The following is a 25,866-nucleotide window of genomic DNA, read 5'->3' on the forward strand; positions in this document are numbered from 1 at the left end:
AAAAAATTAAACTAATAAAAAATAATTCCAAACATTAACTAACTATAACCTTATAATAGTATATTAATGATAGTAAATAATGCTGGACTGAGACAGAAAAGAGCGTTCACGAACATTCAGACATCGTTTAAATTAGTCAGATGATGAACTTTATGATCACGTTCTTCATTAATACACTGTTTTCCGGATGTTTTAACAGCTGTTTATGAATGTTTCAATGTAATATTGTTTATCAATGGCAACCACAGAACACTCTGCATAGCAACCAGACTGACTAATGTACGTGTGACAGAAACTGATCCAGGTTCAGACTCGTTATGGAATCGAGCTTCTTCATCACACGTACGGCTTCATCTGCGCCAGATCCGGCGCTCCAGCCCAGCTTGAGCTTTGGGCACACAGAGCCGGACAGGAATAACCCTGGACGGGATTCAGACATGCTGTTAGTGGCCGACTCTAAACGAATGACTTTTGGAGCCCAAAAATCCCATAATTCCTGACCATTGTGCCAAGGTTGTCATTTGAAAAAAATGCTGGAAACGACCAAGAGGAGAGAAAAAAAATCACAAATGAGATCTCAGCTCTTTCTCCTTCACCAGAAGGAAAATGCGTTATATTGTAATAATTCACAACATTACTGTAATGTAAACTGACTAATTAATACGATTTTAAAGTGTATTTTATGTAGGTTTGTAACTAATTTGCATAATGCCCGCCTCTGGTCTTCACTGGCTGAACGGCGTCTCTTTGCTCCGCCCTCAATCACTGTAGTTGTATCTGGGAGTTGTAAAAACAGATATGCTAATGAGCGTTTTGGTTTCTGACCAATCACAACAGACTGGGCCAGTCAGAGCAGAGCAGCTCTCAGAAAGGCGGAGTTTAGAGAGACCGAATCTCCGAACGAATCGTTTCAGACCCTGAGAGAATATGGTGTAATGGATATTATAAGAAAATGACTTTGGATGAATGTAAACCTGTACTTTAGTCTCACTGACATACTATTACAAATGAAAATGAGAAATTTTTCTTTGACAGCTAGTTATTTTTTTGTAGACGTGTGTTTCAGTGTCGTCGAGCTCACGGGAGCGTCAGATTTCTCTCAATGTTCGGTTTAATGTCGTCTCCCTGTCAAAGACGGAGCGGTTTAATAGTTCAGACTGAATCCAGTGATGTAAGGTGAACTCGATCTCTCTCCCTCTCAGGGATCGGCCGCGCGGCTGCCAACAGACCGTCATCTCGAGACGAACACGCGCGTTTGCCAGGTAAGACATACTGGAAATGAGCTCTAAAGTCTGAATACCGTCTCAGAACATCAGTTCATTAGACTGTGTCGCCCTCTTTTCTGCTTGATTAAAATTAATCTAGCGCTGCGGAAACGTGATAAACCTTCAGAGGCGGAGCCAAACTGACTCCTCCCACACGTCTGCTAGCGACATTATCCACATCAATCACCATCTGACGTGCTTCATGTGCCGTTCGTTTGCATTCATCTAATGACTGATGTCTGACGTTTTCCTCACTGTGAATGTAGTAAAAATGATTGTCCTGCCAGAGCGTCTGTTCCTGACGGGATCTTTACCTCGTCTGCGTCCGTGGCTGTTAGCTGCATTATCCTGAAGCCGTCGCTGATGTTCTCCTGGATCGTGACGTCCAGCGTGTCGGTGGGAAAGACGGGCGGGTTGTCGTTCACGTCCTGTAGGGTGATTTCAACCTGAGAGAGAGAAATCAAAACATCATTCAGTGCCAGATCTTTACTTAGAGACGCAGTGAGGAAGTAAAACGGGTTGTGAGTTACCATGATTTACAACAGCTTGATAAAAGACACAATACATGCTTACACTGGTGGTCAAAAAATTTCATTTTTAATGTTTTTGTCTCTTCTGCTCACAAAGACTGAGCTTTTTTGATCAAAAATACTGTAAAAATAGTAAAATATTATTATAATGTAAAATAGCTGTTTTCTATGTGAATATACAGTAAAGTGTAATTTATTCCTGTTTAAAGCTGAATTTTCAGCATCATTACTCCAGTCTTCAGTGTCACATGATCCTTCAGAAATCATTCTGATGTGATTATTTAATCAAAATATTTATTTCTTGCATGTAATATGCTTTCTAAAAAACAATGTGCATTTTGCAAAAGTTTCAGGCTAGAAAACGACAATCAATTATAAACTCTGAATGTTTATAAAAGAACCAAATTAAAACTTTGTGTAAAAACAACACTGGCAGCGACTTCAAACTGTTATTTTAGTATAATTGATAATTAAATAATAATTAACACTATTTCATTTGTTTTTGTTTTTATATTTTCAATTTAAGTTTTAGTAATTTTGTTGTGTGATTTTGTCATTTTTATTAGTTTTATCTCCTCAAATTGGTTACATACTGTATTCTTTCTTTATTTTATTTTAGTTTAGTTAATTGTAGTTTAGTTAGTTATTTTAAAACTTAAAAAAAAAATCCTATGAAACCCGATTTGAAATTGGACATTGCATTAATACTTTTATTTTACATATTTTTTTCATTTTTATATATATTTTTTTCATGTAATTTAAGTTTTAATCATTTTGCTGTGTGATTTTGTCATTTTTATTATTTTTTATACCCTCAAATTGGTTACATAGTTTTTATTTATTTATTTATTTATTTATTTATTTTAATTTTAGTTAGTTATTTTAAAACTATTTAAGAAATGTTGGATTTTAGACATTTTGGCAACTACTGATTACTTTTGTCTTTTTTTTATCATTTTTTTTTTCATTAGTTTTCATCCCCTCAAATTGCTTATATAGATTTTATTTAATTATTTATTTAATGTATTTATTATTATTATTTTAGTTACAGTTATTTTAAAACTATTTTAGAAATGTTAGATTTTAGACGTTTTGGCAACTAATTTTGTCTTTTTTTTTAATTTTGTGGTTTTGTCACTTTTATTAGTTTTTATCCCCTCAAATTCCTTATATATTTTTTTATTTTCATTTTAGTTGCTGTCATTTTAAAACAATTTTAGAAATGTTGCATTTTAGACGTTTTGGCAACTACAGAAAAAATACAGATTTTTTTACAGTAAGTTTAAGCTTTTATAACTTTTTTGAAATTTAATTTTTTGAATTTGCTTTTGCAAAAAGTTTTCATGAATTACATTAATCAACCCTGACCTCAAAAGCTCAAGACAAGCAAATTTGCTCTTTCCTTGCATGGCACTCGCAACGCAGAGGTCTTGGGTTCGAATCCCAGTGAATGCATGAACTGTTAAAAAAACGCTTTGGAGAAAATCATCAGTCAAATGCATAAATGTAAATGGCATTTTATTATAGCAGTGCACTTTGTTTTTCAAAATGTTTCAAGTGAATACACAACACAGGAATGCAACATTAATATAGAAATCAGCTGAATTCAACGAGCTGTTTTACGATGCCAGATTCCATTGGTCTCATGATACTCAATAACTCACACGTCTTCATTACATTCAATCCTGCTGCAGATCAAACACATGAAATAACAGGAGCAGAACAGAGCCCAAAACTCACACCTCCTCTCGTCCTCCAGCAGTGTAATATCTGCTGAGCCACGAGCTTATGAAAACACCAGATCACATCTGGATCCACAGCTCCAGCATTCACTGCTTTCCAAATGAATCCGTCAAATAATGAGCGTGAGGTGAAGCGCCGCAGAGTTCATCGACACAAACACACGATCTGAGGATCCTGATGTACAACCGCTTGTAAATATTCAAGGAAAGTGTAAATAAGCTGCTCCATTTGAACTGAAACACACGCTTTCTTAGCATTTGTGTGTTTGTTTCTTGTCTAAATATGAACGCGACACGTGTTCCAGCGTCTGCATGTCGTGAGACTGAACTAAGATCTCAAAAATCACTAATGAGATCCTCATAATATCTCAACACAGTGGAGTTTGACATGTTAATTCATGTTAATGAAAATTTTAATGTTGATCTTGATAAAATTAATACATTAATATATATATATATATATATATATATATATATATATATATATATATATATATATATATATATATATATATATATATATATATATACACAGTCACAAACAGTAAAAAGTGCCCTACCCACGTGATCTGTGTGCCCGATACTGACAATAAAGTACCGTCACTCTCACTGTAATTCTTTCTTGCCCTCTTTGCAAAAAAAAAAAAGTGATTTTATAGCTTTGTAAGAGAAGATGCTTTTTTGTTAAACCTGAAAAGTATTAAAAAGTAGCATTTAGAAGTTATTTTAACTAATAATATAATTTTGTACCATATACAATTGAATGCACCTAGCTAACAACAAGTTGCTTTGTTCTGGTTTCACCTCACTCCAGACTAAACTAACTGATTTTATAGGTAGGCCTAATTTACTACACATTGTCATTTAAATAACCTGAAAATATTGTGGATTATTAAGGCTAATTTTACTAACCACTCTTGCTAAATGGGGTAAGCACACTTATGTTCTCATTTCAGAGTTGTTCGAGTAAATGATTCGTTATAGACCGTGTGGACAGATCAGTTGTTGTCATGATTCATTAAAATTAATCTGTTAAAATGAGTCATCAGGTCACGAATCGGACATTAGCGGACGTTGACGCGTTGCGTGTGAATCGCGACTGTTATTAGGACATCGCAAAAGATTTGTCAACACAGAAAACACTTCACCACTGGATAGGATTTTCTTTTTGTTTACTGAAAGTGTGTTTTATGTCAGCTGCACGTGCAGGGCGCCTGTCAGAGAAGATGAGGAGACGTTCTTTTGAGCTCTATTCACACCCAGCGGTTATTCAGGAAAAACATTCTCCGAATGCGCCTCGTGAAACATGGATTCGGTCTTACGAACTTTTAGCATTGTGTCAGTTGATTTTCTCAGATTAATTAATCTAAATGAACCTGTTATTTTGACAGCCCTACTTTATATATATATATATGTTTCTTGAGTAAAGAAAAGGCTGCACTTGCTCAAACAACAGTTCTTTATTTACCATTGCATTGCAAACAAGCAGAGACGTTACAAACTGTGTGCAGCAATTCATTCATGAGTTATGAGGTTTGACTGACAGTCTGAGTTACGAGGTTTAGTCACAAGCTCTTTTCAATACTTTTCATTGGTCAAATATTTGCAAAACCAATAGTAATGTTTTATGAAAAAAATAAAAATGACAAAGTTTCCGCCTGACAGCGACGATACAGAACAACACTGAACCTTTTGTTCAAAGAGTTTTCAGCATAGTAGGAGTTGCACTGACTAGTCAACTTTAATGCTTAAAGCATGATGTCGACGAGTCACTGGTCATGGCCTATAGAGGGCGCAACAGGATAAGAAATCTTTGAAGTCCAACTTTACGCTCCAGTTAATGACAAATAAATGCATACTCCAAGAGCGCTTCACAAGATATGTTTGATTATAGCATCTGGATTCCCAGTATTGATCAGATGAATGCACATTTTAAACAGCTTATTGTACAGGCAAGTTAATCGCCATTCAAAACTGCACGGCTACATAACACACACACACACACACACACACAGAGACAGTGCACAGATAAATCACGCGTATACAGAATCATTATTGTCAACACTGTTCATTCATTTATCAATAAAATAGCTTAGAAACTGAAAAGTTCTAGCATATATTTCTTAGTAAATAAAACACACAGCTTCACTATCAATAGAGAGACGCTGTCAGGAATATCGGAATATCGGTTAGTGGAATAGGGAAAAACGCAAGGTTTTAGGATGCATTTTTTAAAAGTTGAACTCATTAGAATTTTTTTAGAATGCCGTGCAAACTATGCAAGACGTGAGCGCAGCGGTTATGTACACGTCCGTGTAGCACGTATTTACATAGAAAAACAATGGAAAAGGTGCGCATTTGAATTATTTGTTCATTAATGATGTCATCATCGACTAGTCAACTCGACTTTAATCAAATAAATGTCGACTTCAATGTTCAACCCCTAGTGTGCAAACTGTGATGCAACTCGTATTCAATAGAGTTCCATATATTAGACTTCTCTAGAGTTCTCAAACTGCGGCTCTATAAGTTTAGAAATTGAAAGATCTCAGCTGTGAGTCGAATGAGAGAAAATACACACACACACACAAAGGAAACACACACACAAAAGAGCAGAGAGTGAATCATTGTTCTGGACTCTCTGGGTTCCCGCATGTCTTTTGTCTTAAGAACAGAAGATGGAAATGCTTCATGAACCAAATGAATGCCTTTACTGAATCCTGAAAAACATCATATAACACTGAAGTCAGGAAGCGTTCGAATCGTCTGCAAAAAAAATGCATTCTTCCTCAGTGTTTCTGTCTTGTTTTCCAGCACAAATATCTAAAAAGATCTTAAGATACATTTACTGGAGAAGCAAAATGACTGAAGAAAATATGAAAAATGAAGTAAAGTGAGTCAATTCTCAGAACTCAACACTTAATATCTTCAGTCATTTTATCTTAATTTAAGATTTTTTAGATATTTGTATTAAAAAACAAGACAGAAATACATGCAAAACCACAGAAATCAGCAGTATAGATTGCGTTTTCCCCTCATTAGTCAGTGTGTTCCTCATTAGCGCGCTCCCTCGGTGAACATACATGAATCTAGCTCAATTATCTGTGTCGCTCTGAGGCCGGAGAGACCCTCGATCGGAGGTGGAGAGCTGATTGTTTTCACACCAGTGAGAAATAAGAATAACGCAACAGAAGAAGAGCTATCTGTCGCCGCGGCGTCTTCCTCCGCTCCGACCGCGCGGCCGGGACGAGCTAAGTCAACGCCGCATGAATATTTATGCTCGCTCTGAAGTGTAAATAATCCCGACGCATCGTCAAGAGGCACGAGAAATAATTGCACCCGCTGATCTGAGTTTATTTCACCCACAATCCCCTGGGAGAATCATATCAAAGCGCAGGCCGCGAAAAACACAGGGAAAACCGGGAAATGTGTGTGTGTGTGTGTCTGCTGAGAATATACACAGGTGAAACACACACTGGTTTACACACTCGTCAGATTGAGTTTCAGAGTGTCAGTTTCAGTCAGTTTGACTCTATTATTAAACTCTGCGTCTCTGGCGTGTGTCGTAGTATTTGGCTGAAGTTACAGATGCAGAGGTGAGCTTGAGTTCAACTCACTTCAACACTTTAGTGAAGTTGACTATATTGACCAAACCAGCTTTAATTGATCCTTCAGCTTAACATTAATTCTCTTTCTTTCTGGCAACATCCACCACCGCAAGCACTGGTCGTGCTTAAATCCAAATCTGTAATCTGATCTTATTATGAAACTGACTAATTTTGTAATAACATTCACTATGATGTCATATATACTGTATATAGTACGGGTCAAAGGTTTGGACACATTTTTCTATTTTTAGGGTGCATTTATTTGATTAAAAATCCAGAAAAAATAGTAATATTGTGAAATATTATTACAATTTAAAATAACAATTTTCTATGTGAATATATAGTAAAGTGTAATTTATATCCAGTGATCAAAGCTGAATTTTCAGCATCATTACTCCAGTCTTCAGTGTCACATGATCCTTCAGAAATCATTCTGATATGATGATTTATTATCAATGTTTATAATCTGTGATACTGTGATTCACTGATGAATAAAAAGTTATAAAGAACTGCATAGAAATCTTTTGTAACAATATACACTAGTGTTCAAATGTTTGGGGTTTTTTCTCTGTTTTTTTTTTTTTTGAAAGAAATTAATACTTTTATTCAGCAAGGATGTGTTAAATTGATAAAAAGTGACAGTAAACACTGAAAACGATTTCTATTTTAAATAACTGCTGTTCTTTTTAGCTTTTTATTCATCAGTGAATAAAATAAATCATATTAGAATGATTTCTGAAGGATCATGTGACACTGAAGACTGGAGTAATGATGCTGAAAATTCAGCTTTGATCACTGGATATAAATTATAGTTTACTATATATTCACATAGAAAAATATTTCACAATTTTACAGTTTTTTCTGCATTTTTGTTCAAATAAATGCAGCCTTGATGAGCAAAAGAGACTCTTTCAGAAACATTAAAAATAGTAAGACGTCCAAATGTTTCACCAGTACTGTATATATATGACTTGTTTCCACAAAAGCAAATATCATCACCGAACAAGCTCTGAGCTTATAGTCGCTCTGTTTATAAATGTTTATGTCACTCATTTAAAATCTATTTCTCTACAGAGAAAGTGAGTGAGATTTTTGACTGCTGGAACAGACTGTCGTGCTTCACGATCACTGTTCAGAAACAACATTCGAGAGCTGATGCTCGTGGGAATACTTCAAACAAACATTTTTACATCTTTCTGTGTCATATAGTGCCATTCATAAGTTATTTTTCACGATTCAAGGGCAAATCAAACACACAAACATGATGAGTCACTAATGAAAATGGGGTTCATATTCAGTTTGATTTCGTCGGCATCCAAAAACAAGCCTGTATCACATGACGCAGAAAAATCAGGTTTGAATAAAGTGAATCAAATCAAAGTGTTTCCGCTGAACTGGATGAGTTCATTCACTGTATTAATGAGCGAAACAGAGCCGTTCAGAGGCCGTTCCAGAGAGCAGAGCTCTAATTTGGGATGATGTCACTGTTAATGATGTCACAACATGAGGTCGAGGGTCACGCGTTTGATGTTTCCTGGCCGGGCTCGGCACGAGTGTGAATGAAGAACGCCGTGATAAAACGCACACGATCTCACACCTCATCGCGTAAATGAAATGACTTCACTCGCTGGACGCATCGCAGATCAACATTAAAACCTCTGGAACGAGACCCGAAACACAAGACAGAGCTTGGCAGACGCTCTGTATCAAACGTTTGTGTGTGTGTGTGTGTACAAATCAAAGAATCCAGATGCATAAATATAATGCATATAATCACATATCATGCATATAAATATCAATGTCTTACAATAATATGTTTTAGATGATAAATATGCATATAATCATGCATCATGCAAATAATGCATATAATCACATATATCATGCATATAAATATCAATGTCTTACAATAATAAGTCTTAGTGAGATGATATTTAAATGCTTAATTTTATGATCAGAGCTCTGTAGTTTTAAAACATATCATGCAATGCAATTCAATGATTGAGAGATGAACAAATAACCCTGATGATCATGATTTTTATAATAAATGATGTCTGGATAATCAAGTAAAGCTGCTTCAGTGCAGTTGAAATATTACCAACAATATCAAAGTTATTCTTACATTTACTTAATAAAAATCAGTGCAGATTTGACAGCAGAAAGACACGAGAAGCTCGAGCTGAAGGACAGTTACACTAAAAGACTTTTCCAGTCTAAACTCTCAGAAGGCGTGTAGGAGATTGTGTTTATCAGATCATTTAGAGGCCTTTTTGCGTATCAAGTACGATACAGCAGTCTTTACAGGGTTAATGAACACAGCGGTTGGTGTTTGGGCACAGTAGTTTTCTGAACGCCCCCTCAGTGTCTCAATAAAACAAACACACACGTTTGACCATCTAATCAATTCCTGATGGAGAAAATCGAGGCGCATCCCACAATTTTCTCTTTGAATATCCAGTTTCACGTCACATTATGGCAGTAAATGAGTTTTGAACAGCGTTTAAAGGGGTTAAAGCTCGACTCAAATCACCAAATTCCACTTGGTTTCTCGTCTGCGTGTCGCTGAAGCTGCACCGGGTTCAGTCTGAGACGTGGAAAATGAAAAGAGAGAAATGTTGATGCGTTTAACATGAGCGACTCGCAAACGTCCCTCTGCCAAACAGACAGTTTCCCCCTCGCTGAGACATTCATGGAGGAGAGAGAGAGACGGAGAGAGCGAGAGACAGGACGGATGGGTGAGACGGAGAGCAGCAAAAGAGACTTCAGTAACTTTAGACAATGAGGCTCGTCTGTTTCTCGTCAGAATAGAGTCGTTAATCTTCATTAAGACGAGTGTTTCATGGCCTTCAGTTTAGCAAAGAAAACACTCGATAATTCAATAACTATATTCCTCCCTCATCTGATTACATTCACAAACTCACTCCGTCTCACTCTCAGCTGCTGGTCAACAGGAAACACTCGCCTCCTTCTGAAAACACACACACACACCGCTTCAGTTGATGATTGGATGTTGGGATGTGGGCGTGGCTCTTAGAGGTGTATGCAGATGAGCGTGAGCTTGCAGGGGCGGAGCTTAAGAGCATTAAATGATTGGAGAGAAAGACTCTATCATCTATAACATGCATTTTGAAAATTGATCACTGGTTAACTTTCTTTTAATGGTTTTTTAGACAGTCTGAGTATTTAATTTGAATTACATTTACATTTACATTTACATTTATGCATTTGGCAGACGCTTTTATCCAAAGCGACTTACATTGCATTATACTATACATTTTGTATCTGAGTATGTGTGCAATCCCTGGGATCGAACCCATGACCTTGGCATTGCTAGTGCCATGCTCTAACCACTGAGCTACAGGAAAGCTAAGAATTATTTATTATTGAATAAAAATCATTTTCTCCAATGTGAAATGTGCAATATAAATAAATTTGCCTTGGCAAGAAAACGACAAGCATCCTTTTAAAAAGAGATTTATCAGTCCTGAATGTACTGAGTCCACTATAAGAAAGCGCTTGTTTCTGAATCAACACGTCTCTATCTCTCTGTCTGTGTTGCGATCACTTAAAATGTACCCAAATCCAGACACAATGAAATGACAGAGATCTCAAAGATTTCTCATCAAATGAGCGAATCTATTCACATCTTCTGTCTGTGACCGGGTCAGCCGTCAGAACGAGAGGTTTTGTTCTCTTTGACTCTTTGTGTCTTCAGATCATCAGGGTTTCTCACGTCTGCTTCAGTGAGGAAGAACAATCTGTGCGACTCAAAGCCGTAAAACCCGGAGCGTCTCGCTCTCTCTGCTCTGGATGTGGGGTCAGCGAGGGGGTCAGAAGCCGCTGATTTGTCCTGTCCAGAGGTGACGGTCTGGAAGCACTCGTGACCCCGGGGTCGTGACCCGACCTCAGTGCAGCGCTGCCGCTCTCGACTCAAGTTTGACGTCTTACTTTGAGTTCCTCTGAATCAGTGCCTCGTGTCTATTTCAGATCAACTGAGGGAAATTTTGCATGATGATTTTGATGCAGTCCTATTTGTGCTGTTATGCTTTTTCAAAATATGAATTTTAATTATTTTTTTTTGTATATTTTTAAGTATATTTTTTTATAGAAATGCAATTTGTACATAGCTGTACATAAATGCATTTTGATTATTTTTAATATTTACTTTCCCTAAAATTTTAAGTCTGATTCCTGAATTAGTCATAAGCAGTTTTTTAATAATTGTATCTTTATATATATATATATATATATACTCATTTTGGGGGTATTAAATATTAAAATATTTAATCAAAATGTATTTATGTACAAGTATGTATACATTTGTACATTTCTATAAATAAAGATACAATTATTAAAATAACTGCTTATGACTAATTCAGGAATCACACTTAAAATATTATTTTATATGTATAAATGTAGTATATATATATATATATATATATACATATACATATACATACACACACTACATTTATACATATAAATTTATACATATTTGTACATAAATGCATTTTAATTAAACAAATGTATGTCTGAATTATGAATTATAAATGGGCTTTTTTTCTTTTCTTTCTTTTCTTTTCTTTTTTTTTTTACAAAATTTGTAAATTTTATAAAATTTTATGTATAAAATGTATATGTATAAATGTAGTATATATATATTTATACATATAAATTTATACATATTTACATAAATGCATTATTTCTGAATTATGAATTATAAATGGGCTTTTTTTCTTTTTTTTCTTTTTTTTTTTTACAAAATGTACAAATTTATACATACCTGTACATATATGGCAGGATTACATTTTTATTACTACATTTATTAAATATTTTAATATTTCCTTCAACTAAAACTTTAAGTCTGAATTCTGAATTAGAAATGGTCATTTTTGTCATTTTTCTTTTTTATAGAAATGCTCATTTTATAGAAATTTACTCGATTAAATATTTGCATTTTTGCAATTATTATTTTTTATACAAATAAACCTGTACATAATTAACAGGACTACATTTTGAGTAAATATTTGTAAAATCTGAAAAAGTGTGGGTTCTGAATTAGACGTGGGCTCTGTTTCTCTAACAGAAATAATAATACAATCTAATTCTCGTTAATATAAACCACACAGTGTTCAGACTGTCTGACGGCGGGAAAGAGGCTTTAAACTAATATTTCCTGTGACATTAGTCTGTGTTTCCCAACAAAGAGGCCATTTGTGTGCTTGTCTGTGTGCAAAAGAAATAACAATTAAAAATGAAATTAGCAGAAAGACTGAAATAGTATCTTCTTGTGAAACATCCTTCAATAATCATTGTTATTAATCTTTGTTAAATCATTTTTTACAGTAAGTACAGTATGACAATGTTACTTTTCTGTTAATGCATCATTGTGATCAGTCATAAACTGCAGTGGTTTTTAACAAAATATGTCTGTGTGTGTGTGTGTGTGTGTGTGTGTGTGTGTGTGTGTGTGTGTGTGTGTGTGTGTGTGTGTGTGTGTGTGTGTGTGTGTTGTTCAGTTCAAGAGAGCACAAAAAGAACGAAGAATGAAGAAGGAAAAGAAAGAAAAGAGGGAAAAAAGGGGAAGGTTTGTTTATCCTGAACCTTCCCTCTTCTGTTGTGTTTGGCATGGGCAGTAAAACTCCCGTCTAAAACAGAGTGCTTTCACCCTCTCGCTCGCTCTCTGTTTTCTTCTCTGCAGAAACGACGGGCTCCTCACAAACTGTAATTCGTCTCTGATCAGGCATGAGCTCACATAATCAACACAACGGCAGGATCGTGAGCGATGTGACAGAAAGCATTGTTCTGATCCATAAGATCTGCTCCAAAACCTGCAGCGCTGCCTATCTAGACTCTGACGCCTCTTAAAGCAAGCTCCTATTTCTTTCTTGGGGTGAAATGTGACACAGACAAGTTCGAGATCTGTTTTGTGTCAGGATGCTCCCTTGGAAGGCAGCTGCACATGCAGACAGCACACTAGGGTTTGGAACAGAGACACGGAGGAATGAAGGTCTGTCCTCGTCATCAGAATTAAACGGCCCAGAAAATTCCACAAGCCCATTATACATCAGAGAAAGAGAGAGAGGAAAACGCACTGGAAAAAAACTGGTGTAGAAAAACCAAATTTCACAATCAATTACAAAAAACAGCAAGTAACAAATTGAGTTAAACATGAAAGTTTGAAGCAGTTTTACAAAAAAATACCTTTTTATTTACAAGAATCATTTTTTACAGTGAACTATTGCTCAGATGAAATCTGAGAATCAATCAGATGTTTCTCCAAATGCCTCATCCAGCAAGTGTGTAGAAATTAGTAATTGATGATAAATTGCCAGGGCCGATAGTTGGCATTTGGGAATTATCGGCATCTTTAAGTATTTCTGTTTGGCCGATAAGTTTATTTTGATAGCAACTGGACTTTTATTATGACAGCGAGGGGTCTTTTATTTTGACAATGCCTGAGCGCAGATGTGAGCATAATCTTTACATCCATGATTTCAAACTATGCTGTGCTTTATCATATTTATTTCACTGTACTATATGTCAAATTAGTCTTTATTTGAGAATAAATGATTCCCATTGTGCAAAAACTTACTAGATTACTCTGTTGGTTACAGCATTTATTTGCTTTTACTCATTTTTGGACTCATTTTTATGGAAGCCCGTTTCCGCCACAAAAAAAAAAAAAAAAAACACTGATGAATTGCGACTTTTTATCTCAGAATTCGGACTTTTTAAGATATAAAGTCGCAATTGCGTGATATAAAGTCAGAATTGCGAGATATAAAGTCGCAATTACGTGATATAAGGTCAGATTTGCGTGATATAAAGTCAGAATTCTGAGATATAAAGTCAGAATTCTGAGATATAGAGTCGCAATTGCGTGATATGACTTTATTGACTTGACTTGACGTGAATTGACTTTATATCATGTAATTCTGACTTTATATCTCAGAATTCTGACTTTATATCTCATAATTCTGACTTTATATCTCAGAATTCTGACTTTATATCACGCAATTGCGACTTTATATCTCAGAATTCTGACTTTATATCTCGCAATTGCGACTTTATATCTCAGAATTCTGACTTTATATCACGCAATTGCGACTTTATATCTCAGAATTCTGACTTTATATCTCGCAATTGCGACTTTATATCTCAGAATTCTGACTTTATATCACGCAATTGCGACTTTATATCTCAGAATTCTGACTTTATATCTCGCAATTCTGACTTTATATCTCAGAATTCTGACTTTATATCATGCAATTCTGACTTTATATCTCAAAAATTCTGACTTTATATCTCGCAATTGCGACTTTATAACTCAGAATTCTGACTTTATAACTCGCAATTCTGACTTTATATCTCGCAATTCTGACTTTATATCTCAAAAATTCTGACTTTATATCTCGCAATTGCGACTTTATAACTCAGAATTCTGACTTTATAACTCGCAATTCTGACTTTATATCATGTAATTCTGACTTTATATCTCGCAATTCTGAATTTTTATCACGCAATTGCGACTTTATATCTCAGAATTCTGACTTTATATCACGCAATTGCGACTTTATAACTCAGAATTCTGACTTTATAACTCGCAATTCTGACTTTATATCATGTAATTCTGACTTTATAACTCGCAATTCTGAATTTTTATCACGCAATTGCGACTTTATATCTCAGAATTCTGACTTTATATCACGCAATTGCGACTTTATAACTCAGAATTCTGACTTTATAACTCGCAATTCTGACTTTATATCATGTAATTCTGACTTTATATCTCGTAATTCTGACTTTATAACTCGCAATTCTGACTTTATATCTCGCAATTCTGACTTTATATCTCAAAAATTCTGACTTTATATCATGTAATTCTGACTTTATATCTCAGAATTCTGACTTTATATCTCGCAATTCTGACTTTATATCTCGCAATTCTGACTTTATATCTCAAAAATTCTGACTTTATATCTCGCAATTGCGACTTTATAACTCAGAATTCTGACTTTATAACTCGCAATTCTGACTTTATATCATGTAATTCTGACTTTATATCTCGCAATTCTGAATTTTTATCACGCAATTGCGACTTTATATCTCAGAATTCTGACTTTATATCACGCAATTGCGACTTTATAACTCAGAATTCTGACTTTATAACTCGCAATTCTGACTTTATATCATGTAATTCTGACTTTATAACTCGCAATTCTGAATTTTTATCACGCAATTGCGACTTTATATCTCAGAATTCTGACTTTATAACTCGCAATTCTGACTTTATATCACACAATTCTGACTTTATATCTCGCAATTCTGACTTTATATCTCAAAAATTCTGACTTTATATCTCGCAATTGCGACTTTATAACTCAGAATTCTGACTTTATAACTCGCAATTCTGACTTTATATCATGTAATTCTGACTTTATATCTCGCAATTCTGAATTTTTATCACGCAATTGCGACTTTATATCTCAGAATTCTGACTTTATATCACGCAATTGCGACTTTATAACTCAGAATTCTGACTTTATAACTCGCAATTCTGACTTTATATCATGTAATTCTGACTTTATAACTCGCAATTCTGAATTTTTATCACGCAATTGCGACTTTATATCTCAGAATTCTGACTTTATATCACGCAATTGCGACTTTATAACTCAGAATTCTGACTTTATAACTCGCAATTCTGACTTTATATCATGTAATTCTGACTTTATATCTCGTAATTCTGACTTTATAACTCGCAATTCTGACTTTATATCTCGCAATTCTGACTTTATATCTCAAAAATTCTGACTTTATATCATGTAATTCTGACTTTATATCTCAGAATTCTGACTTTATATCTCGCAATTCTGACTTTATATCTCGCAATTCTGACTTTATATCTCAAAAATTCTGACTTTATATCTCGCAATTGCGACTTTATAACTCAGAATTCTGACTTTATAACTCGCAATTCTGACTTTATATCATGTAATTCTGACTTTATATCTCGCAATTCTGAATTTTTATCACGCAATTGCGACTTTATATCTCAGAATTCTGACTTTATATCACGCAATTGCGACTTTATAACTCAGAATTCTGACTTTATAACTCGCAATTCTGACTTTATATCATGTAATTCTGACTTTATAACTCGCAATTCTGAATTTTTATCACGCAATTGCGACTTTATATCTCAGAATTCTGACTTTATATCACGCAATTGCGACTTTATAACTCAGAATTCTGACTTTATAACTCGCAATTCTGACTTTATATCATGTAATTCTGACTTTATATCTCGCAATTCTGACTTTATAACTCGCAATTCTGACTTTATAACTCGCAATTCTGACTTTATAACTCGCAATTTTGACTTTATATCACGCAATTGCGACTTTATATCTCAGAATTCTGACTTTATAACTCGCAATTCTGACTTTATAACTCGCAATTTTGACTTTATATCTCGCAATTCTGACTTTATATCTCGCAATTCTGACTTTATATCACGCAATTGCGACTTTCTATCTCAGAATTCTGACTTTATAACTCGCAATTCTGACTTTATATCTCAGAATTCTGACTTTATAACTCGCAATTCTGACTTTATATCTCGCAATTCTGACTTTATATCTCGCAATTCTGACTTTATATCTCAGAATTCGGACTTTATAACTCGCAATTCTGACTTTATATCTCGCAATTCTGACTTTATATCTCAGAATTCTGACTTTATAACTCGCAATTCTGACTTTATATCTCGCAATTCTGACTTTATATCTCAGAATTCTGACTTTATAACTCGCAATTCTGACTTTATAACTCGCAATTCTGACTTTATAACTCGCAATTGTGAGATATAAACACGCAATTGCGAGTTAAAAAGTCAGAATTCTGAGATAAAAAGTCGCAATTCATTTTTTTTTTTTTAGTGGCTTTTTTTTGGCTTTTTTTTTTTTGTTTTGTGGCGGAAACGGGCTTCCCTACATTTTGGACCTTTTACTCATTTACTCTTTTATTAACCATTTCTTTATTTGTAAAAAATATTATAATAGAATTACAGAATCAAGCATAAATATATATATATATATACACACATATATACATATATATAAATATATAGAATTTATTAAATAATGTACTATTTATATATGAATATAAATATTTTACATATAATATTTATATATTATTTATTATTAACATATTATTTATTTATTTATATATTCATACCTAATATGCACTTCAAATATTTTTTTATATAGATTCATTTAACAATTAATTATTTGTAATTTGGTAAATATGTAAAATAAATCTAAATTTCATTGCTGCAATTGTTATGCATGTTAATTATATTAAGTAGTGTAATATCATATTTATTTGCTTTATCTCGGTCATCCTGCTCTCCAAGATACCAGTATCAGCCATCAAAAACTCCACAAATAAAAATAGTCAATAAACGTGGAGCAGCTATAATAATGTGTTCAGCTGAGATCTCTAATTTGCTCATTGCTGTCCAGGAGAAACAACTGAGATGTTAACGAGACCCCATTTGTGATTCTGCCTTCCTATGGAAGAAAATGAGACAAGAAAAGAGGAAAATAGTTTGGGATGGAATTTTCTGAGATGCCGAAAACAAACAGCATCATGTAAAGCGTGTGTTGGGGTAATAAGGCATAAAGCAAAGCTTTCTAAACAACTGTATTAACAGAGAGATGCAGAGATCTCCAGACGGCTCTGTCAGCGCTCCGAACGCTCACACTATCACACCTCAGCATCAGACGGCTGAAGGAAAAACAGAGTTTTCCGAGTCAGAACTCCGTCGCCACTGATAAAACTCCACTTTGTTACGGTCGCTTCCAGCGGGGCGTCGATCATCTGTGCCGCGATTATTAATGTTTTGAATCAGTCTGGTCAGTCGCACGAAACTCACAGCAGTGAAACCAGAGAACAGAGCGAGTAAACACAGTCTGGAACAGAACCAGAGGGAATCTCCACTGATCTGACAGCTTTATGATCCATCAATCTATACAAATCCCTCTGTAAAACACAGTGTTCGAATCCCATTGTACTTCCATAGCATGATGCATTTCAGACTTAAAACTGGATATTCAATGATAAAAATGCTGGAAACTTAAACAGAAGATAATGGAACTTGCAACGCCAAGGTCATGGGTTCGATTCTTAGGGAATGCATGAACTGATCACATGTATCACTTTGGATAAACGCATCTGCCAAATATATGAATGTAAATGGTGAGAAGTGAAAGTTACAGACCAGAGATCTGAATGTGAAAAAAAAATAAAAAATAAAAATTACGATTTTTGTTTAACATAATCTAATAGTTTGCATGACTATCAGCAGAAATGGAAAATAATTTCATTCCCTGAAAGGCAAATTTGTGCTTACAATTTCTAAACAATATCTCAGCTAACGTTCTCTCAACGTTATGAACAAACGTTCTTCCAGTAACGTTAATAGAACATACATTCAAACTTATCTGGTCTTTCATAATATTCTCAAAACATTATTTTGGTTGGACGTTCGTCTAACGTTTTTTAAATGTTACCACTTGTTTTAGAATGTTCAGAGAACATTCAAATGTAACAAAACGGAATGTTCCATTAATGTTCGCATAACTAAGATATATATATTTAAAAAACTTGACATTTGAATGTTCTGAGAACATTAGAAAAACGTTCTTAGAACATATTTTTTTTCAGCTGGGATTGAGTCTCATTTAATACACATTAAAGGATTAGTTGACTTCAGAATTAAATTTTCCTGATAATTTAATCACCTCCATGTCATCCAAGATGTTCATGTCTTTCTTCAGTCAAAAAGAAATGAAGGTTTTTGAGGAAAACATTCCAGGATTTTTCTCCATATAGTGGACTTCACTGGGGTTCAAATGTCAGTTTCAGTGCAGCTTCAAAGAGCTCTACATGATCCCAGACGAGGAATAAGAGTCTTATCTAGAGAAACCATCACTCATTTTCTAAAAAAAATAAAAATGTATATACTTTTTAAGCACAAATGCTGATCTTGCTCTGCTCTGTGATGTGTCACGCATGACGTAATCATGTTGGAAAGGTACCGCGGTAGGGTGAAAAACTCCATCTCATTTTCTCCTCCTTCAAAATCATCCAACATCGTTGTTTTACCCTTTTGACTTAGTCTTTGACGTTCTGTTTGTAAACACAGGATCTGTATTTCCGCCTATGCCACGCGTGAGCTTTCGAACATGATTACATAATGCGTGGAGCATCACAGAGCAGTGCAAGACGAGCATTTGTGCTTAAAGAGTTTATCATTTTTATTTATTTTGTTTAGAAAATGGCCAATGGTTTCTCTAGATAAGACTCTTATTCCTCGTCTGGGATCATGTAGAGCTCTTTGAAGCTGCACTGAAACTGACATTTGGACCTTCAACCTGTTGAACCCCAGTGAAGTCCACCAAAATCCTGGAATTTCTTTTCCACTGAAGAAAGAAAGACATGAACATCTTGGATGACATGGAGGTGAGTAAAGTGAACTAATCCTTTAACCATGTGTGCATGAAATCTGCATATGGATGTTTGCATGCACAAATCAAGATTCATCAATAATTAATGTCCTAAAATGTATTCAAAATAAACAAAATATCATGTTATCAAGTTCCTCTGCATAAAAACGAAGACATGCATATGAAAGGTAAGGTTAAACTATCTTTAACCTGATGAAAAATAACTAAAACTAGCCTAAGGTGTTTATCTGGCAAAAACATCATATGTGAGTTTTGCAAGGAAAATGAGCAAAAGAGCTTTTATAAGATCAGTCTTATCTGGAATAAAAACTCATGAGTCTGAACTTAAAAACAGTGTCTGGGTTCAGTGACGGGGAAACACACACACACACACTCACGTTATCAGTCTTTACTTCACGCATAAATCCTCAGGATTAAAGTGAGAGAGAGAGAGAGACGGGGATGAAAGCGAGGCAGGCCTATAGAAATGCAAAGAAGTGGCCCTTCTTTTCTCCACTTTATTCCCTCGTTCATTTGCTGGCCCGAGGCGGACGGGGGGAGGAAAAGATGTGCCGTTCTCAGAGAAGAGACTTCATTAATGCGCAGTATTTAACAGCTCTACGTGTGTGAGTTTCCTTCACACTGACGGGAATAACGGCACCATCCGTCAGACCTCCATTCACACGCACCGTCATCAGAGAGAGAGAAACAGACGTGCTCATCCGTAACATTCAGTGGACAAAAAGACTTCATACTGAAGTCATCCTTGATTTTCATAAAGAGAGAGAAAAGAACCACAATGATTCAGTGATTCAGTCAGAAATGCTTATAAACTATCCTTCAAAAGTTTGATTGTTTTTAAAGAATTGAATAATTTCATTCAGCAAGGATGTATTAAATTGATCAAAAGTGACATTTATAATGTTACAAAAGATTCTATTCCAAATAAATGTTGTTCTTTTGAACGTTCTATTCATCAAAGAATCCTGAAAAATAAAAATGTATCACAGTTTCCACAGAAATATGAATTATTTTCAACATCGATAATAATCATAAATGTTTCTTGAGCCACAAATCATCATATCAGAATGATTTCTGAAGGATCATGTGACACTGAAGACTGATGCTGAAAATTCAGCTTTGATCACTGGATATAAATTACATTTCACTATATATTCACATAGAAAACAGCTGATTTAAATTGTAAAAATATTTCACATTTTTTACAGTGTTTTTGATCAAATAAAGGCAGTCTAGATGAGCAGAAGAGAAACATTTAAAAAAACTCAATCTTTTGAACATTAGAGTACAGACAAAAGCAGTTCAAAACTCTCAATCATCTGTTAAATGCTGTTCACTTATAAATGATCTGATCGCTGGAACAGATTCTCTGGGTTTTTAGCTGCTGCTGCTCCACATTTTTCACCGAGTTTATGTTTGATTCATGAATGCGGCAGTGAAATGCATCTCAAGCATTCGACGCTCTGATCCTGCTGCTCAAATAAACCCTGTAATTATGGCCAAAGAATGAGACCCTGAAAAGACCTCAGAGACGAGTTTAACTTCAGCAAATCCTGAGACAAAAAGAAACTGGGAAAAAGATACATTGTGTGTGTGTGTGTGAATCTCTGTTCTGGAGGTGTGTGTTATTAACCCCTGTGGTCTCTCTCATCAGGACAGTGAGTGGTAATTACTGACATTTCTTCGAATCGCTCTTATAATGGGTCTGACAGACCACCAGGGAAGAGTCGCACCTCATAAAGGAGCCGTCTGTCTTTCAGAGCTCTCAGTCCTTTATATAATGAACTGCAGTATTAAAGCCCTGATATACTCTTCTCTTAGGGGTAAAAAGAAGTTTGAAATGCCTTTGCGGTGTTATACTGTTAACGAACATCCTGACGCCGCCCACATTTAGATGAATATGCTAATATGTGCTGTGCGCTTTCCTCTCAGTAACAAAATAAACACAGCTAAAATGTTTGAGACTCACTCTCCAGTCACGTCAGGATTATTTATGCAGCACTTTATAACATAGATTGATTTAAAGCGGCAGATTTACAGTGTTAAACATGAAAAACGATTAGAATTACAGCTTTAGTTTCTAATATAAAGCGTCTCTCCACTGTGTTTATGTTTTTACTCCCATATGAACAGAAGAAATGAACTGGAGAAGATTTACACCTCGAAGAAGGCGGGGCCTCAGAGCCACGCCCACCCATTACATCATCGCCAGAAGTGTTCACTTTGGCAAGCTATTTCGACTCCAATGTCAAAATGGTCGCAATGGCCAATCAAATCAAAGGAGGCAGAAGATTAGCATGAATTCAACTTAATAGTGGGAGATTGAAGATGTAAGTCAATAAACATTTAATATTTGACTGTTTTCATGATAGAAATGTTAAACAATGACATCCAGTGATGCAAACTGCTCCACTTATTTGTCAAATTTCATGGTTCTGAATTGAAAATAAGTTGTCAGCTTTATTTCTATAGCGTTTTATGCTATACAGATTGTTTTAAAGCAGCTTCACAGTAATAAACAGGAAAATAACAGTGTTAATATTGCAGAATTCATCATGAAACAATTTCAATTTCAGCCATAAGCAGCTCTAAAACGACAATAGAGTCATAATTCAGATCAATTCAGTTCAATAACAGAAAGTTAGTGTCATTATCCAAAAACAGCCTATATGTGATTCATGTAATGTAAAGAGACAAGAAACATTAACAGAGATGTTTGTTTATATATATATATATATATATATATATATATATATATATATATATATATAAAATCAGTGGCGTGCAGTCCATATAAGCTGCGAATGGACTCGGCAACTAATATTAACTTTATAAATTACTATTAAATTAAAAAAACTTCGTAATTTATTTATTTGCCAAAAAAATGGTAATTTCCTTTAAATTAGCCTTCATGCTTTTGTTATGGAACATCGTCATTGTCCCGCATTCTCATTGGTTTGCTGGCCTATGGCGGATTTCATGGGCAGGATAAACTGTTAACGGATCGCTCGCCCAAAAGAAAAAATGAGCTGCTGCCAGATCTCAATCAATGAAAATCACATTGCGTTTGATACAAAACTAACTAGACTTAGCCAAATCTAAAACTAAAACTATTTTCATAAAATTTCATTTAAAGGTGCCCTAGAATCAAAAATGTAATTTATCTTGGCATAGTTGAATAACAAGAGTTCAGTACATGGAAAAGACATACAGTGAGTCTCAAACTCCATTGTTTCCTCCTTATGTAAATCTCATTTGTTTAAAAGACTTCCAAAGAACAGGCGAATCTCAACATAACACTGACTGATACGTAACAGTCAGGATCATTAATATGTACGCCCCCAATATTTGCATATGCCAGCCCATGATCAAGGCATTAGACAAGGGCAGAACGTCTGGATCTGTGCACAGCTGAATCATCAGACTAGTTAAGCAAACAAGAACAACAGCGAAAAATGGCAGATGGAGCAATAATAACTGACATGATCCATGATATCATGATATTTTTAGTGATATTTGTAAATTGTCTTTCTAAATGTTTCGTTAGCGTGTTGCTAATGTACTGTTAAATGTGGTTAAAGTTACCATCGTTTCTTACTGTATTCACGGAGACAAGAGCCGTCGTTATTTTCATTATTAAACACTTGCAGTCTGTATAATTCATAAACACAACTTCATTCTTTATAAATCTCTCCAACAGAGTAATGTTAGCTTTAGCCACGGAGCACAGCCTCAAATTCATTCAGAATCAAATGTAAACATCCAAATAAATACCATACTCACATGATCCGACGCATGCATGCAGCATGCATGACGAACATTTTGTAAAGATCCATTTGAGGGTTTTTATTAGCTGTGTGAACTTTGTTTATGCACTGTATAACTGCACTTATAGTCGAGAGCTTGGGAGGGCAGGGAGCAAGAGATTTAAAGGGGCCGCAGCCTGAATCGGCGCATAGTTAATGATGCCCCAAAATAGGCAGTTAAAAAAATTAATACAAAAAAAAATCTATGGGGTATTTTGAGCTGAAACTTCACAGACACATTCAGGGGACACCTTAGACTTATATTACATCTTGTCAAAAGGCGTTCTACGGCACTTTTAATTATTTTATGAAAACTTGTCAAAACTTGTTAAAGACAGTCCTACTGTAAATAGGCCTATCAGAGGATGTTAATCGATAGTCTATGCATTTGTTAAAAGTCATCAGTTTGCACAATTTCAACTTATTTTTTAAAGAATAATTTTCCCGCCTCCTTCTTCCCGTATCTAGTAACCTTGTCACATTGGTGCCGAAACCCGGGAGGAAGGAGGGACATGCTGTCGGACAGCCCTCGCTGCTGAGGGGGATCGTGGTGCTGAGGAGGTCGGGTGGCGCGTAAGAGTGAAGACCGCGAGTGGCTGGTTCTGGAACGATTGAGCAACAGGTGGGACAGAGAACTTCCTGCTGTGCTCCCGGGTTTCGGCACCAATATAACAAGGTTAGTAGATACGGAAAGGAGGAGGCGGGAACCGACGAAATTTTACAAATGAATTACTTTACAATAAATTCTAGCTCTTTTACTACTATTTTTCTTTCTTTTTCGTTGTCTTCATTCCCTTTAAATCCTTTAATTCTTCAATACAATACTACTAAAATAATGCTTTAAATAAAAAATTACATTTGTGTCAAAAATTATAAATTAAAAAAGCAGTTTAAATGTGCACAATGAAAAACGTACACTGCTGTTAAAAGCATGATTATCATCATTATTATTAACATTATCATGATTATTATTGTCATTTTTTCTGTAGTACTTAAAGGAACGTTCACCCGGAAATGAAAATCATTTACAGTCACATCACTTAGACACAAGTGTTTCATATTTAAAGGGACATTTCTCCATTACTTTCTTCTGAGTAAAACAGATGATATTTTTAGGTATGTTGTTGTCCATACAATGAAAGTCAGTGGGGTCCAAAGTTTGAATCTCAATGTTCTTCTAAATTTGAACAAAGAACGAAAGTAATACTGGTTTGTTCATTTTTGTGTGAACTGTCCCTTTAAGTACTACACTGCATACAACTACAGTATACTTACAGACACTTAATTCAGTATCAGACTCCTGTAGTTGTTTAAAACTTATAAGAATGGGAAAAAAAATGCTGCTAGAGTTTGAATTTGTTTCAATTCAGTTCTGATTCAGTTCTTTTAACTACAGACATGTTTCAACATTTTACAACCACAATTTTTTTCTCCTGCCTTTTCAACACTAGATGTATTTCAAGCCAAACAGACTTCTTTTTGTCTAATGTTCTGTGTGAAAAGTTCACTTGCACTGTCTTTATAATCCATGACACTTGTCCAAATATTTTTGAGGCCCGCTGCACATCTGTAATACGGTAAACAGACGTTTTCAGTACTTCTGCTGTGCCGTGTCCAATTTACCACACTTGTACTACAGTAACACCCTGCAGTGATCTGTTTGTAAGAGACTGAAGCGTCGATCAGGTCTGATAAAGAGCGAGACGCTCCAGCAGATGTTTGTATTACAGATCCAGCCGATCACAGATAGGGTCATGTAAATCCTGACGTCATTTGAACTGCATTAGTCTGCGTGTGGTTTCCATCAGTTTAAGATCTGGCAGGAATCAGATGTTCTCAAATGCATCTTGTGTTTACGTTCCCAGTCCAAACATTCTCCGAAAGTGAACACACGAAACGCACACAATCCAGCGCGTAAAGAGTTTCTATGAAAATCCAACACTAATAAAGGCTGAAAGGCCCTAAAATGTGCTGCCCTCTTCTTGATGTTTCCCAGAGAAAACAAATCCTTTCTGGATGATGTAATACGTCACCTAGATATAAACCGCTGCGCTCTTGTTCTGCAGGTATTTGAGCCAATCAGCTGATCTTTACATGTCTTGTGACTAATGACTGGCAGACGACATCATTGCAACTCAAGAACACAAACAGACAGAACAAATATCAGAAAAAATATAGCTGCGAGCAGCAATTATCGGGTTCAAGCTCTTTAAGGCCTTTAATTAGCAAGCCTGTAACCATCTCAATCATAGATCACAGCAAATACAGGCAATTTACCATAGGAAATATATAGTTTTAAAGCTTTTTAACAGTTATTGAGGACCTAGGACTAGTTCGATAAGTTGTTTTTTGAAACAATGCTCCTAGAGGCAAAGTTGCTCA

The 25,866-nt window shown here is 35.1% G+C and overlaps 1 protein-coding gene across 1 annotated transcript in view; it reads right to left on the bottom strand.

The window, feature by feature from the left end:
• Positions 1 to 25,866, bottom strand: part of fat4 (FAT atypical cadherin 4) — a 98,911-nt gene that overhangs the window by 51,866 nt on the left and 21,179 nt on the right. Inside the window, exon 2 of the mRNA XM_067394083.1 lies at positions 1,580 to 1,711. Coding sequence (XP_067250184.1) covers positions 1,580 to 1,711 — 132 coding nt within the window. The remainder of the gene's footprint in view (positions 1 to 1,579; positions 1,712 to 25,866) is intronic.

The sequence above is a fragment of the Chanodichthys erythropterus genome, chromosome 1 (genome assembly GCF_024489055.1).
Source record: "Chanodichthys erythropterus isolate Z2021 chromosome 1, ASM2448905v1, whole genome shotgun sequence".
Taxonomy (NCBI): Eukaryota; Metazoa; Chordata; class Actinopteri; order Cypriniformes; family Xenocyprididae; genus Chanodichthys; species Chanodichthys erythropterus.